Source organism: Larus michahellis, chromosome 5 (genome assembly GCF_964199755.1).
Source record: "Larus michahellis chromosome 5, bLarMic1.1, whole genome shotgun sequence".
Classification (NCBI taxonomy): Eukaryota; Metazoa; Chordata; class Aves; order Charadriiformes; family Laridae; genus Larus; species Larus michahellis.
This window is the reverse complement of record NC_133900.1, coordinates 45,679,608-45,695,495: the sequence shown is the minus strand read 5'-3', so window position 1 is coordinate 45,695,495 and position 15,888 is coordinate 45,679,608. Positions and strand designations below refer to the sequence as shown.

Sequence of the window (15,888 nt, the reverse complement as noted above, 5' to 3'; positions counted from 1 at the left end):
CCACCCCAAACCCGGCCCCGAGGGGACAAGGACCCCCGCCGAGTCCCACCCCACACACACAGGCCAGACTCAGCACGTCCTCAGAAGCCGCTTTATTGTGTTCCTTGCTCTCGCCCCACAGCCGGGGGGGGTCCCAGGGCAGCCCCACGGCCGGGCGGGGGTCCCGCGGAGGGGCCGGGGCTGCCCCTGCCTCACGGGGAGGGGGCAGCAGGCCCTGTCCCCCCCAGCCGCCACCCCGCTGTGGGGTCGATGGCCGGCAATGCCCCGGGTTGGCTCCATTCACTGCTTGACCTGTCCCCCATCGCCCTCGCTCACGAAGCGCTTCCGGCCCCTGCAGAGGAGGATGAGGATGAGGATGAAGGGGGGAAGCCACCCCCCCAGCCCCCTCTTCTGGTCCCCCCCCCTTCCCCGGTACCTGGCGGGGCAGGCATCCCGCAGTGCCTTGGTGATGATGCCGCGGTCGAAGCAGAGCTCCACCAGCCGCTCCAGGAGGCTGTGGGCCAGCGGCACGTCCAGGCTGATGTCCCCCAGCTCCTCGTACACCCGCTGGAAGCCCTGGGAGAGGGGGACGGTGTTGGGGGGACACACGGCAGTGTCAGCCCCAAGGGCGGGCTGCCCACTGACACACATACCCCCCCCTCCACGTGCCCCACACTCACCCGGTTCATCTGGTCCAGCGTCACCAGCCCCGTTTCCCAGAGCACCTTCAGCAGCGTCACCATCATGGCCACCGGCCCCTCTCCAGAGCCCTCCAGCACCATCACCACTGCCTGTGGGCCGTGGGCATCAGTGGGGACATGGTGGGCCCCCCCCGTCCCCGCCTCCCCAGGACACTCGGGACCCCCAGCCCTCACCTCGTACACCAGCTCGTGGTGAAAGTGGGGCACCTCCAGCTCCCGCAGGCAGTGCTCGGCCTCCGACACCTCCCCGGAGAGCAGGTACTCCCGCAGCAGCAGGTTCATCTGGGGACAGAGGGAGCTGGGGTGGGGACAGCAGGGACACAAGGGTGGCACAGGGGGGACAGCGTGGGGACACGGCATGGGGGGGCACAGGGACAGCCAGCAGTTGCCACTGCCCCAAGTAGGCACGGGGACATGAGGGGGACACCACGTCCAGGGTCACATCCAGAGGGACATGGCAAGGGGGTCTCCGTGGGACATCTGGGGGCACATCTTGGCGGGGGGGGGGGCGGGCTGCAGGGATGAGGCACAGGACAGGACCGGTGGGTGGCCGGGCACCGACCTCCTTGACGAGGTGCTTGACAGGGCGCTGGCCGCCCCCCACGCCCCAAACATTGTCCAGCCGGTTGACGTCGCGCTTGATGCGGAGCAAGACAGCGGCGCGGTCCAGGGCAGCCCTGCGGGAGAGGCGGGTGAGGGCGGCGGGCCGGAAAGGTGGCAGGGGCTGGGGCGGCGCTTACCTGGCGTGCTCGCAGTCCACGCGCCCCTTGTAGCGCTCCAGGAAGTCCAGGGGCAGCGCGTGGTCGGCCACTGCCCGGGCGATGAACTGCCCCAGCATCTGGGGACAGAGCGTCAGCGCCTGGCCCCACCGCCCGTCCGTGCCCCGCAGCCACCAGGCATCCCCTGGCACGGCCATGTCACCCCAGAGCATTCCTTGCCATGGCCATGGCCCCTCCGGCACAGCCGTCTTCCCTCAGACCATCCCCTGGCACAGCCATGGCCCCTCTGGCACGGTGGTGTTCCCTGAGAACATCCCCCCCGCACCGCCACATCCTCTTAGAGCATCCTCCAGCATGGCCATGGCCTCCCCAGCACAACCACATCCCCTCAGAGCATCCCCCCAGCATGGCCACATTCCCTAAAGCATCCCCCGAAGTGGCCATGGCTCCTCCCAGCACAGACGTGTCCCCTCAGAACATCCCCCGGCATGGCCATGGCCCCTCATGGCACGGCCGTGTCCCCTCAGAGCATCCTCCAGTGTGGCAATGGCCTCCCCAGCACAACCGTGTCCCCCTCCAAGCATCGCCCCAGCACAGCCACATCCCCTCAGAGCATCCCCCAGCACAGCCATGCTGCCCCCAGAACCATCGTGTCCCCTCCGAGCATCCCCCCGGCACATCCACATCCCCTCAGAGCATCCCGCAGCACAGCCATGTCCTCCCCCACCGGCACATCCCCATCCCCGCGTCCCCTGCTGACACCTGGGGAGCCTCGGGGGTGTCGAGGATGAGGTCGGGCAGGTCCCGCAGCATCTTGTCGAAGGCCCAGGCGATGTCCTCCGGGGTGACGATGTGGCCCACCAGGTCGGAGAGCAGGCGGGAGGTCAGCTCGCGGTGGCTGGCCTTGCCCTCCAGCGCCAAGGCCACCGCCAGCGAGGGCACCGCGTGCCGCCGGCTGCCCAGGTTCAGCCCCCGCAGCAGCTCCTGCACCCGGCACGTCACCCCCTGTCACCCAAGGACCCCCAGCCCCTCCTCAGGGGACCCCTGACCTCCCCCAGGGACACCATCGCATCCCCAAGGGACCCCCTTTGTCTCCCCCAGGATCCTGCCCCACACCAGCCTGGCCCCCATAAAGATCCCCACAACCATGGGATGCCCAGCTCCTCCCCACGGGACCCTTCCCCATCCCAGTCTGTCCCTGTCACTGAGGGACCTCTTCCCTCCCCCAGGAACACTCCCCACCCCAAGGGACCCCCTTTGTCTCCTCCACACCAGCCTGACACCCCTGAAGGTCCCCACCACCAAGTGACCTCCCTCCCCAGGGGACCCTGCCCCTTCCCGAAGGGTCGCCATCAGCAATGGACCCCCATCCCCTCCCCAAGGGACCCTTCCCCATCCCAGCCTGCCCCATCCCTGAGGGTCCTTGTCACTGAGGGTCCCCTGTCCCCCCCAGCAAGGGACCCTGCCCCACAGCAGCCTGTCCTGTTCCCAAGACCCCCCTGTTTTCTCCCTAGGAACCCCAGCCCTGCCTGTGCCATTCCTGAGGGTCCATGTCACCGAAGGACCCCTGTCCCTTCCCCGAGGACCCCAGCCCATGCGAGCCCACCCCATCCTGCAGACCCCCACCCTGACGCACCATGACCTCGCTGGTGTCCCCATGCTCAAAGTACTCCATCACCATGGGCTGAACGTTCTTCTCCAGCTCCCCCTCCTCCAGCTCGGGGACCACAGTGGCGTAGACAGTGTCGCCCTACGGGGACGGAATGATGCCACCCCTGCCTGCACCGCTGCCAGCCAGACCCCGGCAGGGGCTGCCTGTGAGGGCAGGGGATGGTGTGGGGCTGGGGTGGAGGGGACAGATCCATACCTGAGCCGCCTCATCATAGTTGGGGTCACGGGCATCGGGCTCCTGGTAGCCGTAGACCACACCAGGGGCACCCCACACACCCTTGCCCCCGGCACCACCTGCACCGGACACACACAGGGTGAGTGGGGGCTTGGCGGTGGGGGTCACTGAGGGTCCAGTGGGCCCCTGCCGGGCAGGGACTAAGCCTGGGGCACGGGGAGGGAGCTCAGCCCCACAGGGGATGCAGGAGGGGTCCCAGCCCCACGGGGAGTGATGGAGCCATGCAGGGTCTCAGCCCCATGGAGGATGCAGGAGGGGTCCCAGGTCCATGGGGAGTGACGGGGACACAGAAGGGGTCTCAGCCCTACGGGGAGTGATGGAGCCATGCAGGGTTCCAGCCCCATGGGGGACTCAGGAGAGGTCCCAGGTCCATGGGGAGTGGTGGCATGACGCAGGGTCCCAGCCCCACGGTGGTGGTAGGGGGGCTCACCTTTCTTGGGCAGCCCTCGGCCCTTGCCCATGCGGGACCTGCGGTCGTGGGCCCTGCCCTTGGGGCTGCCGGGCTCGGGGCCGGGTTCGCCCCCCTCGGAGAGCGACTCGCGGGTCGAGTCCCGGGACGAGGTGCGCCGCAGCCGCCGCTTGGCCTTGGCCTTCAGCCGCGCCTCGTGCAGCAGCTTCTCCTGGGGGGTCCAGGTGCGGGGACCCCCGGCCCCCAGCAGCTCCTCGTCCCCGTCCTCCTCCTCCTCCGTGCCCACCAGGCAGGGGCCCTGCGCAACGCGGGCACCATCATCGTGATGCGACGTGGCCTCCCCCAGGACCCCCATGGGACCCCCACCACGCACCCCTGGGACCCCCACCGCGTACCCCTGGCCTCCCACATGACACCCATGGGACCCCCACCATGTCCTCCCAGCCTCTCCCGGGATCCCCGTCCTCCCGAGGGACCCCCGCCATGCACCCCGGGACCCCGATGGACCCCCCCAAGCGCCCCCTGGCTTCCCCCGGGACCCCCCGCCCAGCCCCACCAAGGACCCCCGACCCGCCCCGCCCCCGCCGGTTCCGCCCCCTCCCCGGTCCCTCCCGGTGGGGTGGGGGGCCGCTGGGTTCGGGGCTCGGTCCGGTGCCGTTACTTGCCGTGGAGAAGGGGGCGCGGTCGGCGGCGCCCAGTTCGGCGGCGGGGACGGCCATGGCGGGCGGCACCGGGGCCGCACCGGGACCGGGACCGGGACCGGGAAGGGGCGCTCGGCTCGGCCCGACCCCGCCCCGCGCCGGAAGTGACCGGGCGCGGCGGCATCATGGGAGCCGTAGTCACACCAGGGGCTCCGGTAGCCCACGACCCCCACTTCCCCCGGCCCGGGCCACCGGGCCGCTGCCGAACCCCGGTGGCCCGGACCGCGGGGTGGGGGTGGGGGGGGTCGGGCAGAGGCCACCCCACCAGGAACCGGGGCCTGTTAGAGCGTGCTGCAGGCAGGAGCGGGTGCAGGCAGCAACAGGCAGGAAGGTGGGAGCGATGCTCTGGCCGTGCTGGGGATGCTGGAGCCCCCCCAGGGCTCGCTCCCCCCCTGCTTCTCTTGGGGGGGAACAGGGATGGAGACGGACACGGTGACACCGTCTGCAACCGTTTTATTGCCGGTCAGGTCTCGGGGCTGTTACCGACGCAGGGCAAACCGGGCACACGCCAGCGCCGGGCCCGGTGCAGCCGCAGCGACAGCCATTGCTGCTGGCTGCCCGAGAGGTAGGATTCGGGGACGCCGCTTCGCAGCCGCCCCGGCACCTCGGCGTCGGGGGTGGACGGAGGGGTCCCCGCTGCTGCCCCCGGTACTTCCAGGGTCTCCAGGCCATGCAGGCTGCCCGCGGCCGGCTCCTGCGGCTGGGCACCGTTGTCCGAGCCTGGGCAGGGAGAGGAGACAGGAGTCAGGGTCCATGATGGGGATTCCAGACCCTCCTGCTGGTGGCGGCCACCCTGAGAGGTAGCTCTTGCCCCCACCCTACGCTTCCCGACACCAGCCCTGCCATCTGCCGGAGCCTGGGATGGCCACAGCCCATGGGACAGCCAAGCGCGGCCATCCCCTTTCCCCCCCCTCGCAGTGACTCACAGCAGTGGCGCAGGGAGTGCCAGGGGCGGGGGGGCACACCGGCCAACCCGCCGGGCTGCTGCAGGAGGCAGAGGATCGCCCCGTCCATCTGCTGGAAGACGCGGAGGGACAGCAGCGACTGCCGGGTCTCGGGGGCCAGCCCATAGCGCTCGGAGCCCACCAGCTCCCGCACCAGCTCGAAGTCCTGCCGCAGCTGCAAGGCTCCCTGCAGGCTGGGGCGGGCACCGGTGGCACTTAGCCTGGCTACCCCAGCACTGTCCGCACTAGCCCAGCCCCACCGCCACTGCCTGCTACCTGAACTTGATCCTCTGGGCCAGGATGTGGTCCATCCATGCCTCCAGGAAGGCCGTGGTCACCCGGGCCAGGGCGGGTGCTTGGGCATCCCGGGGCAGGAGCTGGGCGCCCTGCAGCACCTGGCCCAGCACCGCCTGGGCCGCCGCCGCCGCGTACTCACTGGGGGAACTGGGCAGGTCTGCGGAGGTGCGGGGGGACACCCAGTCAGCCCTGCCCGCAGCCTTGCCCACAGGCCAGCCCAGCACCGAGGCACCCCTACCCACCGGCGCGGAGGCCGACCCTCCAGTGCTTGCCCAGCGGCATGGTCTGGTCGAAGATCTCCGCCGACATCCGCTTGCAGTTGGTGGAGAACATCTTCAGCACGTCCCCTGAGAAGAGCTGGGGGACAAAGTGAGGGGAGGTGGGGATGGCACGCTGAGGCCACAGCACTGTGTGGTTCCCCAGGCCGTGCCCAGCTGGAGCAGAACCACGGGGTCTCTCCTGGCACAGCACGGCACAGCTCTAGCTGGCTCCCAAAGGTCCACCTGCCGTGGTTGGGCTGTACCTGGATGCTGGCAGCCATGGAGCGAATCTGCTGGCACAGCTGGTGCTCCTGGTGGGACAGCAGGGCAGGGAGCAGGTGTGGGGGGGCATCCCCAGGCTCCGGGAAGGTCCCACTGACCAGCACCACCAGCCTGTCTGTCTCTGTCTTCAGCAGCTACAGGGAAGAGGGGTGAGAGAAATCCTGCCCGGTGGCCAGCCCCAGCCCCACAGCCCCCACAGGGAGCTGGCTGACCCCCCGGGGCAGGACCCAGCCCCACACATGGGTCCCCAAGCCCTGCCCGCTGCGTACCTGCAGGTCCCCCTGGGTGACGAGCAGGAACTGGGGCAGGGCCCAGGCAGCCAGGTACCGGCAGGCTCTGCCCATCAGCCAGGAGCAGGCAGCCTGTGCCGTGGCCAGGCAGCAGCCCAGCACCTGCAGGCGCAGGCAGGGCGAGCCGGGGGGGTGGCCTGGGGGAGGCAGGCGATGAGAGGTGTCACTGGGGTCAGTGAGGGGAGCGGCACCTGGCAGGCGGGGGTCCACCCAGAGCGGACCCCCAGGGTGCCAGTCCCCGTCCGCCGAGGCCCCACTCACCGGGCAGGCGGGCGGGCAGGGGTCGCAGGCAGCGCAGGGCGAAGGCCAGGGCTGGGTAGAGCCGCTGCAGGCATCGTGCCGTCCTGCTCCACACCGGCCCTGCTGCCGGCACCGGCTCCCCCGAGCACTTGTCGGACAGACCCGAGCCCAGGGTGCGGGCAAAGTCTGCGGGGGCCAACACTGGTCAGCAGCCCCGTGACACCCTCCTGGTGGTAGCCCACACCCCACGCCCCGCACCCCGTACCTTGCTCCCAGCTCCGGAGGACGCCCCGGCAGAGCAGGCGCAGGCAGAGTCGCCCCAGCTCCTCCTCGCACTCCCGGGGGACACGGGCTGTGGGGGGAAAGGGTGTCAGAGCCAGCTCACCCCACAGAGGCACCAGGGAGCCACTCCCCTGCACCACCATCCCCCAGCCCTGGCCCCCACCTACCCTGGGCGAGAGCACGGCTCAGCTCCCATGCGGCGGCCGTGGCCCCACTGGCCCCGTAGTGCGGTGGCCCCAGGCGGTGCCCCAGCACGGTGCTGGTGGCCCCCCAGAAGAGCGGACGGTACTGGGCGTGCAGGGCCTCGGCCGCCGGTGCACGGGAGGCGTCCAGCCACCGCACCGACTTCCAGCCAGCAGAGCTTGGCCTGGTGGCCATGCCCAAGCTGGCGGCCGGTGGCTCCAGGGACTCCGGGCTATCTGCCACCGCCAGCTTCTCCTGCTTGGGCCCATGGAGGATGTGGTGCCAAAGGCTGTCGGCGGAGGCCACCAGCGCCCCCAGGACAAGGCCCATCAGCTCCTCGTCCTCCCTGCATAGTGCCTGCAGCTCCCTAGCGAGGCCCAGCGACTCCTCCCGTCCAGAGGGTCCTGCATCCGCTGCTGTGGTGCCATGCTCTGGGGGCGAAGGCACTGTGGCGTCCTCCCAGCAGACATGTTCTGCCCCACTGCCACCATCCCGCAGCTGCAGGAGGGGCTGGAGCCGCTCGGCCACCAGCTGCCCCCGCTCAGCCGCCAGTATCCCCAGCACCCTGGCCACGGGGAAGGCATTGGAGCGGTCCCCAGTAGCCCCGTGGCAGCCGGCGATGCCAGTGGGCAAGCATCTGGCGATGTCCAGCTCCAGGGCCAGGTTGCCCACCACTTGATTGTAGATCTCCAGGCCCTGAAAGAGGTCGGAGAGCAGCGCCGGGGGAGCAGCAGTGGCGGGGCTGGCCCGCGCCAGCCCCCGCAGCCGTGCCTCGACATGGCGCTCAGCCAGCCGCGCAGCGTGCAGTGCCAGCAGCAGCAACACCCGCCGCATGTGCGCCACCGACTCGTGCCGGCGCAGCAGCAGCGGCCGCAGCCACGGGTCGCTGCGCATCCGCCGCCGCAGCCCGCTCCAGTGGCCAGCGTGCGTCCGCAGCTCCTGGCAGAGCCCCCTCAGCGGCTGGGTGGCCCCCAGCTCCCCTGCCGGCAGCTCCGGCCGCTCCACCAGCACCAGGAGCCGGCGGAGGAAGTCGGAGGCAGCCTTCAGCCGGCGGCTGTAGTCGCGGACGAGGCGGAGGTGGTGGCGGTGCTGCAGCAGGGCGTGCAGGGCAGCGCCGCGCTCAGCCACACGTGGGTGGACGGGGTGGTAGGAGAAGGCAGTGGCGGCGGCGCTGTCACCGGGCTGGGGCCGTACATGGCCCCGGAAGGTCTCGGTGCGGGGGTTCTCCCAGACGCAGAGGCAGCGGTGCAGGCCTGGGAAGCTCTGCTCCAGCAGGGTCAGGAGGGCCGGCATTTCCTCCTCCTCCTCCTCCTCCTCCTCCTCGCTGCTGCCGTAGCTGCGCTCGCGGGGCCATGAGGGCAGCAGGCGCCGCAGGCCGGGGCTGACGCAGCTGCGCAGCATGGCCTCCGCCTTCTGCAGGGAGCGGGCCAGGCCCCCCAGGGAGCTGCTGCCTGCAGGGGCGAGGACCCTGGGTGTAGGGCAACGCTGGGGCAGCCTCTGCCCAGGGCTACCCCAGCTCTGCCCTGGCACCCACAGGGGACAACAGGACAGCCACCTCCTATACCTTGAGACCCACTGCCCCCATGGGCGCCCAGGGAGCCCCCAACCCCTCCTGGCGCAGGATCTGTCCCAGCAGGCTGCATGTAACATACTTGTTACATGCTAATTACATGTTACTTGCTCATTTGTCACCTGTCCTGCCCCCTGCAGCCACCCACCCCTCCCAGGATGCCCCACCCCCCAGCCTGGTCCAACCCCTCACCTGTCTCGGCGGGCTCCCTGCCGGTAGCTCCATCCCCCGGGGCAGGCAGGGGCGGGCGGGCCGTCAGGAGGAGGAGGATGAGGTCGCTCAGACCGGCGCCATCGCCTTCACCCACCTACGAGGGGCCGCGGACGGCTCAGGACCCCCACGTCGAGGCGGGGGGCGTGGCTACCAGCGAATGGGCGGGGCTAGAGGCGAGGGGGCGTGGTCTATCTGTGTTGCCCCCGCCCCTTCTATTGGTAATCGCGGAGTGGCCCCGTCTAGGCCACGCCCCCCGTCAGACCACGCCCTCTCTGATGGGAGGGGGGCGTTGTCAAGGAGAAGCCTAGAGCGGCCTTGGGCCCGGTACCGCCGAACGGCGGCTCCCGGCCGTTTGGCGGCACCGGGCCCGAGGCCCAGCCGTTGTCCCCGGGGAGGTGTCAGAGCCCGGGGGTCTCCTCGTCCGTGCGCGGCCTCACCTGCAGGCAGGGCTCCCCGGCGCGACGCTCAGGGCCGCCGTCCTCCATGCTGGGCCATCCCCGGGGGCGGCGGGAGGAAATAGGCTTAGGCCGCGCCCGCCCTAATCCGGAGGAACGGGCAGGGCTGACCCGCTGGGAGGACAGTCCCGCCGCGCCTGGTGGAGGGAGGGGTTCCCGGGAGGAGCGGGAGGCGGCCGGGCCCAGCGGCTTCAAGGGGACGGCGGGAGGGGACGCGGAGCCCCGGTCCCTGCTTGGTGCGGGCCTTGCGGGCCGCCGTCCTGCCCACACCCAACATGACGCCCGGGCAGCCTCGGTCCGCGCCTTGCCCCACTTCCGGCTCGCGCTGTGCCCCACTTCCGGCGAGTCCGGAGGTGGTGGCCCGGGGCGATGAGGGGGGCTGGTGGGACGCGGGACCCGGCCGGGCCGGGCTTGGGCGCCTCTAGGCTCTGGGCTGACCCCTTTGTGTGCCCCTGGGGCTGTGTGCTCTACCCGAATGGCTGGAGCGTCGGTACGGGGCGAGAGGGGGCCGGGAAGCGGAGGATCACGGAGTGGGGGGGTGTCCCCGGGTAGGGCCGGAGGGTCCCGGTGCGGCCAGGCCGGCGACTGTGAGCTGGCCCGCCGGCGCTGGGGACTCCTGGGGGGCCGAGGCCGGTGCTCGGTGGGGCGGGGGGGGGGGGGGGGGGGGGTGCCGGGGGTGGGGAGAGTCCGGCCCCGCCCCGCCGCTGCGTTTCGGTTTCGTTTCCGATGGCTCAGAGCTGGCTCCGCTTCCCGCAGCGCCCTTCTGTCCCCGGCATTGCCTGCCCGGCGCCGCCGAGGCCGAGAGTAGCGGGCGGCAGGTACGTGGGGAGCTGGGGGCAGCGGGGGCTGGGGCCGGGAGCCCCGCGGGGGGCAGTGCCGCCTCCCCCGGCCCGGTGCCGCCGCTGCAGCTCCCGGTGCCGCCGCTGCAGCTCCCGGTGCCGCCGCAGACAGCCTTCCGCATTGTGAACCGCGGCGCGAGTAGGGAAGCGTCCGGGACCGGGGACGACTTCGGCCACGGTGAGTCGGGGAGTCGCCGGGCTGAGGTGTCTGTTAGGGGTCCCGATACTCGGGAGCTGTCGCTGACGATCCCAGTTCTCCCTGTGCAGGCCCGGGCTTCTGGTACTCCCCCAGCCGGCTGGAGGAGTCCAGCGAGGAGGAAGAGCAGTATGAAGAGGAGGAGGAATGGATTGGCTTCAGCCAGCACTGGGACGCGTCGAGTGAGAACAGCGACGCCCCCTACAACTTCTGTGGGTTCAAGAAGTCCTTCTTGTGTCAGGAGCCTCTGCCCGCTCATCCGCTTCCAAGCGCTCTTGAGGTGAAGATGCGCAGGCTGCCTGCACCCTGGAGGCACCAGCTTACAGCTGAGGTGAGGGGCACCCTCCCTGCCCACGGGCTGCCGGTCTCCTGCCTGTTTCTGCTCCCCACGAGACTGTTACTTAAGCCAAGTCACGTTTTCCAGTCCTTCCCGCCTCCTCGGGGAAGCAGGGGGCTGGGGCCTGGCGTGCCCGGGGCCATCTCACTCTCTCGGCCACGGCACAGTGCCGGCTGCTGGCGCTCACAGAATTTCTCCCCCAGGAAGCAGAGAAGAACGCACAGGAGCTGGTGGCAGAGGAGGAGCGGATGAAGAGGAAGGCGGAGAAGAAGAAGCTAAAGAAGAAGGTGGGTGCGCCCCACAGGGAGTTCACCTTGCCAGCCTGCAGCGTGTGGGCAGCTGCCTGCATTTCCCTTCCTCCTGAGCCTCATTGTTGCCCTGGGCGGGGAAGCTCATCTTGGGGCCAGTCTGGAGCTTGCTCCCTCCTACCCCCAGCAGCACCGAGGCAGAGCTGCAGCATCATAGAATCATAGAATCTGTTGGGTTGGAAGGCACCTTTAACGATGACCTAGTCCAACTCTCCTGCAGTAAGCAGGGACATCTTTAACTAGATCAGGCTGGGTGCAGGTCTGCGCTGTTCTGGCTGGTGCCTGCTCACAGCTCGCTTTCCCATTTCCAGAAGCAGAAAGACCGGAAGAAACAAGAGAAACTGGAACAAGAGCTGAAAAGCAAGCAGGAGGACGAGTCAGTGAGTGACTGTGCCGGGCCCTTGCTTCAGTCCCTGCCCAGCCATGGGTGCTACGGCAGCCAGGCCACGTGGCCTTCGGGGGTCCTGTAGGTCTCTGAAGGTGGGACGCTGTGGGGAGAGGGGCAGGCAGGCAGAACCCCACAGCCCTGGCTGCCATCTCCTGCCCTCTCCTTCCAGAACACCTCATCCTTGAACAGCGCTGTGGGAGCTGGGCACCCACAAAACAGCAATGCTGAGGAAGGGGAGGGTTGGCTGAGCCCCAGCCCCTCCCCATGCCTTGGGGACAGTGCAGCTTCCTCGGGAGAGGAGGGAAGAGGCCAGGAGGCTAAGGCGGGGGAGATGGAGGTGAGGACTCTTGGTGCAGGTTCCAGCCTGGCACAGGGTCTGCCCTGTGGACAGGCCTGGGACTCTGCCCGCCTTACCCACTCTGCCTCTCCCAGGATGAGCTGGACCTGAGCTGCACCTTCGTCTTCAAAGCCCGTCAGAAAGCGGGCGTGAAGGTGCCGGCACCTGGGAAGGAGAAGCCAGCTAGGACAGACAACACAGAGCCAGGCAAGAGGGTACCGGGGAAGGTAAGTTAGAGCCTACAAGGCCCTGGGGAGGAACCTGCCTGCCCTGTGGCACCCAAGCCCTTGCTGCCCTGCCTGCCCACCCTGCAGGCACCCGAGCCCGAGCCTGTACCCCTGGACACGAATGTGGTGCAGCAGAGCCTGATTCTCGCAGGTCAGTGTCTTAGTCCCGCCCAGGCAGTGAGAGAAGTGGGTGGGCACATGGGGGCTCTGCCTTGCTGCTTCCCAGCTCCATGGGTAGCTCTGCCCCAGGAGGGTTTGTGCCAGGGCGCTTTGCCATTATGGCTCTTTGCAGGCCATTGTGGCCCTGGGCTGTCCACAAGGTGCCTTTCCCTTGAGGCTGGGTGACGGCATAGCCACTGTCTCCTCTGCAGCCCCCACTGCTTGTACCCAGCAGACGCTTATGTCCTCACTGCAGGCAGGGGACACAGCTCTGCTCCCCAGCTGGGCTGGGGGGTCAGCGGCAAGCAACGCTCTCCCCACAGGCCGTGGCAACGAGGCAGCCCAGAAGGGCCACTACGCTGAGGCGGTGCAGGCCTTCACGGAGGCCGTGAAGCTGAACCCCAGGGAGCACCGGTGAGCGATGGGGCTGGGGAGACACATTTCCAGGGGGCTCTGGATTCTGGCTGGCTGCGGTCAGCAGTGACCCTGCTTTCCTTGCAGGCTCTTTGGGAACCGTTCCTACTGCTACGAGAAGCTTCAGCGCTACAAGGAGGCCCTCAGGGATGCGCAGGTGTCGCTGGGGCTCCAGCCTGGGTGGCCCAAAGGCTTCTTCCGCAAGGGCAAGGCTCTGCAGGGGCTGAAGGTACTGGGGCTGGGTGGGGGGTGCAAGGTGCCAGGGGTGGGCAGGAGGGGAGCTGTGGGGTGCTGGTGGTACTGGGTGGGGAGCTGCAGGGTGCTGGGGCTGGGGAGGGGCTGCAAGGTGCCAGGGGGGTTGGGGAAGGGCTGCAGGGTGCCAGGGGGGCTGCAGGGTGCCAGAGCTGGGTGAGCTGGGTAGGAGGGCTTCAGGATGCCAGCGGGGCTGTGGGGTGCTGGAGATGGGTGAGCTGGGTGGGGGGGCTGCAGGGTGCTAGAGGGGCTGGGCAGAGCCGGGCGTGGAGTGGACGAGGGGCAGAGTGTCGACGCTGGCCAGGCAAGGGGCCAGCGTGGGTAGCAAGAGCTCAGCCCCTCTCTTGCTGGTTCCCAGCGCTATGCTGAGGCCGCCAGCACTTTCGAGGAGCTGCTGCGCCTGGATGGTGCCAACGCCGAGGCGGCTGCCCAGCTGGAAGCCTGCCGGGCCCTGCTGCGGGTGAGTCCCTGGCCCTGCCATCTATGGCCCCACTATCCCTGGCTGCTGCCCCACAGAGCCTGACCTTCTCTCCTCCTGCAGCAGAGCAGCCCCCGCAGCCAGAGCAGCTCAGGGGGGGTCCCTGTGTCCCCGTCCCTGCTGGAGGCTGGGGAGCCACCACTGTCTCCCTCCGGTAAGGGACCTCGTTGACGGTTTCACTCTGGGGCTGTTGGCAGAGCTGGCAGCTGGGGGGTGTGGGGTGACTTGGGCTGTGATCTCGGAGCTGGGGAATGTCTCAGGGCGATGCTGGGACTGGGGCTGGCCCACAGTGGGTGCCACACCAGCCCATGGAGCCCACTGAGCCTGTCCCTGCCTCTCATCAGGGGAGTGGGCGAGTGGGAGCTGCCAGGACACAGACACAAGTGGCTTTGTGACCGTTGTGAGCTCCAGGAGCCAGGCGAAGGGCCAGGGCCAGGCCCCGAGCAGTAGCCAGCAGACACTGCCTCGGACCCATCCTGCCAGGTAGGGCTGGGGCTGGTGGGGACAGGGTGGCCCCATGCCTGGCTGGGACAGGGGCTTGTGCCCTAGTGGGGGTGGTGGGCAGCAGCGGGTGGATTGCAGAGCTCCCATGGAGCTGGCAGTGCTGGAGGGGTCCTTGAGCTGGTGCAGGACAGAGCTGGCTGACGGTGACGCTGATGCGGTTTGGCAGGGACTGCTATCCCCTCTGGGTGGGGAACATCACCCCCAGGATCAGCAAGAAGGTGCTGCAGAGCTCCTTCAGCCCGTGAGTGTGTCTCCATGCTGAGCTCCCCCAGCCCCCACGTGCCCCCAGTGCTGTGCCTGTCCCCATTCCCAGTGCTTCTGGCCTGGGAGGCGAGCCCTGCAAGGGGGCCACAGGAGGGTCTCTAGCGCTCTGCCCCGCAGGTTTGGGGAGATCCGCTTCATCCGGATGCTGCCAGAGAGACGTTGTGCCTTCATCAACTACACACGGAAAGTGGCAGCGGAAGCAGCCTACGTGGCCATGCAGGTGAGCCAGTGGTGGGCACCGTGCCATGGAGCCCCACAGCCCCTCGGGGCCGGAGGAGGGGGTCAGGCAGTGCCGGGCATGGGACATGGGCATGCCTGTCCTGGGCTCGGCTCCCTCCTGCCCTTTCCTCAGCTCCCTCCTGCCCTTTCCCCGTCCCTGCCTTGGGGGGTTGTTGCTGCCAGCTCAGCTCCCCCTTCACCTCCCCTCAGGATGCCGAGGTGGAAGGAAGCAGGCTGGTGCTGCAGCTCAAGCACCCCTCCCACGCCACCCCGTCCCCCCGGTGGCACTCGGAGCCCCGCGGTGAGGTGGGTGCCCTCCCCAGGGGGCTCCTGTAGCCAGGGGGTCTCCCCAGCTAAACTGCAGTGCAGCCGGACCCCGCGTGGTGCCTTCCTGCCTGCATGCTGTGGAGGAGCTGGGCCCCCTCGCTGCACCTTGGATGGCTGAGATGGGGCAGTGTGGCTCCCTGCCTGTCCCATGCTGGGTTGGGTGTGCTGGCATGGTGCCTGCCAGCTGCACAGCCCTCCTGCCATGGAGTTATCAGCCACTGTGGACATTGACCCCCAAGCAGAGGAGCCTGCTCCTTCCTGCCCGAGCCTGGGGCCTGCCTGCTCTGCCCCCCCAGGGGCCTGGACCATGAGCGGTGGCTCCTGGCCCCACCCTGGGCTTTGGTGCCCAGCGAAGGAGGAGCCGGGGCACCCGCTGCCAGGTGCCTTCTGCTGGACAGGGGGTCTTGGGGTGGGGGCTGGCAGCGGGACCCCCACCCTGCCCCCCGCCTCCCCCGCTACCATGGCTCCTGGGGGCTCTGCAGGGGCCTGAGCCTGCTTTTGCCCTGCCTGTGCCTTGCCCTTGGGGGACCTGCCCCCCTCCTGCCCCCTCTGTGGGTGGGGGTCCCCCCTGCTCCTAGTGCCTCAAGGGGCTGCGCCTTGTGGGGCTGCCCCTGGCAGGGGGCTGTGCTGTCACACCCCCCCTGTCCTGTCACCCCCCCTCCCCTCCTGTCCCAGCCCTACCCAGGGGACACCTGCGTCCTGCCTCCTCCCAAGTCCCGTGGGGCTGGAGGCCACAGTGGGTCGGTGCCCACCCTGGAGCGCCTCATGCCAGGGGGAGTTGGGCCGCAGGCAGCAGCATGGGGCTGTGTCTGGGGACAGCCATCACCCTCACCTCCTTCAGGGATTTTGTACCTGATTTGGGTTTTTCTGAATAAAACTGCGAGTCAGCGGCAGCCGTCTAGTCCTTCCCTTTCCCTCCAGCCTTGTTGCCTGACAGAGCCAGCCTCCTGCAGGCAGAGCTGCCACCCTGGCCCCAGGGGCTCGGGGACGCAGACCTCCGCTGCCCGGGTGCCTGACGGCTCCTCTCCCGGTGTCGGTGAAGCTGCTCTTCCCCGCCCCGGGCTCTGGTTCTGCATCCGCTGGGGCTCGGGGGGGAGGATCAGTGCCGGGAGCTGCCGGTGCCTGGGGCGGGCCCCTGGCTGCTTCCCCCCCGGCCGCTCACCGGAACACTCTCCTGGGGCTACGGCTGCGCTGCCCGCCCGCCGCTC

At 69.4% G+C, this 15,888-nt stretch overlaps 3 protein-coding genes across 7 annotated transcripts; 1 reads left to right on the top strand and 2 right to left on the bottom strand.

Annotated features, from left to right (window-relative positions):
- Window positions 1-77: 77 nt before the first annotated feature.
- On the bottom strand, window positions 78-4,509 carry LOC141743902 (programmed cell death protein 4-like). Its single transcript, XM_074588946.1, has 11 exons — window positions 4,380-4,509; window positions 3,736-4,012; window positions 3,267-3,364; window positions 3,036-3,149; window positions 2,162-2,383; window positions 1,421-1,518; window positions 1,243-1,357; window positions 855-962; window positions 660-770; window positions 416-555; window positions 78-331 (listed from the first exon to the last, which is right to left on the bottom strand). Exons 1-11 carry the CDS (start codon window positions 4,431-4,433, stop codon window positions 280-282), a joined length of 1,389 nt encoding a protein of 462 aa, XP_074445047.1. The 5' UTR covers window positions 4,434-4,509; the 3' UTR covers window positions 78-279.
- A 342-nt stretch (window positions 4,510-4,851) lies between these two features.
- On the bottom strand, window positions 4,852-9,663 carry CCDC142 (coiled-coil domain containing 142). The gene is made up of 11 exons (XM_074587035.1): window positions 9,414-9,663; window positions 8,956-9,070; window positions 7,178-8,644; window positions 6,994-7,080; window positions 6,750-6,914; window positions 6,468-6,625; window positions 6,180-6,332; window positions 5,899-6,013; window positions 5,636-5,813; window positions 5,342-5,553; window positions 4,852-5,135 (listed from the first exon to the last, which is right to left on the bottom strand). The coding sequence occupies exons 1-11, from the start codon at window positions 9,459-9,461 to the stop codon at window positions 4,879-4,881; spliced, it is 2,955 nt and encodes a 984-aa protein (XP_074443136.1). The 5' UTR covers window positions 9,462-9,663; the 3' UTR covers window positions 4,852-4,878.
- A 122-nt stretch (window positions 9,664-9,785) lies between these two features.
- On the top strand, window positions 9,786-15,573 carry TTC31 (tetratricopeptide repeat domain 31). Of its 5 annotated transcripts, none has more exons than XM_074587039.1 (17): window positions 9,786-9,921; window positions 10,188-10,249; window positions 10,379-10,448; window positions 10,538-10,797; window positions 11,007-11,090; window positions 11,423-11,491; window positions 11,669-11,836; window positions 11,932-12,063; window positions 12,151-12,214; window positions 12,546-12,636; window positions 12,724-12,865; window positions 13,247-13,348; window positions 13,430-13,520; window positions 13,711-13,849; window positions 14,037-14,111; window positions 14,252-14,354; window positions 14,564-15,573. In XM_074587039.1, exons 1-17 carry the CDS (start codon window positions 9,801-9,803, stop codon window positions 14,687-14,689), a joined length of 1,899 nt encoding a protein of 632 aa, XP_074443140.1. In that variant the 5' UTR covers window positions 9,786-9,800; the 3' UTR covers window positions 14,690-15,573. The 5 variants fall into 5 exon arrangements, with proteins under 5 accessions (XP_074443140.1, XP_074443139.1, XP_074443138.1 ...); XM_074587038.1 differs by having other exon boundaries at window positions 10,361-10,448; XM_074587037.1 differs by having other exon boundaries at window positions 10,340-10,448; window positions 13,433-13,520.
- The last annotated feature ends 315 nt before the right edge of the window (window positions 15,574-15,888 follow it).

What these genes read in the sequence shown, in the direction of transcription:
- TTC31 (XM_074587036.1), top strand. Translation starts at nt 9,801, where the DNA reads ATGAGGGGGGCTGGTGGGACGCGGGACCCGGCCGGGCCGGGCTTGGGC. An exon ending in AGAAGAAGCTAAAGAAGAAG is followed by an intron (nt 11,091 to 11,422) that starts GTGGGTGCGCCC and finishes TCCCATTTCCAG; the next exon opens with AAGCAGAAAGACCGGAAGAA. An exon ending in CCTCGGACCCATCCTGCCAG is followed by an intron (nt 13,850 to 14,036) that starts GTAGGGCTGGGG and finishes GCGGTTTGGCAG; the next exon opens with GGACTGCTATCCCCTCTGGG.
- LOC141743902 (XM_074588946.1), bottom strand. Translation starts at nt 4,433, where the DNA reads ATGGCCGTCCCCGCCGCCGAACTGGGCGCCGCCGACCGCGCCCCCTTC. An exon ending in GGGACACCAGCGAGGTCATG is followed by an intron (nt 2,384 to 3,035) that starts GTGCGTCAGGGT and finishes TGCCGGGTGCAG; the next exon opens with GAGCTGCTGCGGGGGCTGAA. An exon ending in CGCTGGACCAGATGAACCGG is followed by an intron (nt 556 to 659) that starts GTGAGTGTGGGG and finishes CCCCTCTCCCAG; the next exon opens with GGCTTCCAGCGGGTGTACGA.
- CCDC142 (XM_074587035.1), bottom strand. Translation starts at nt 9,461, where the DNA reads ATGGAGGACGGCGGCCCTGAGCGTCGCGCCGGGGAGCCCTGCCTGCAG. An exon ending in CCGGGGAGCCCTGCCTGCAG is followed by an intron (nt 9,071 to 9,413) that starts GTGAGGCCGCGC and finishes GGCCCCTCGTAG; the next exon opens with GTGGGTGAAGGCGATGGCGC. An exon ending in CCTCCGGAGCTGGGAGCAAG is followed by an intron (nt 6,915 to 6,993) that starts GTACGGGGTGCG and finishes TGGCCCCCGCAG; the next exon opens with ACTTTGCCCGCACCCTGGGC.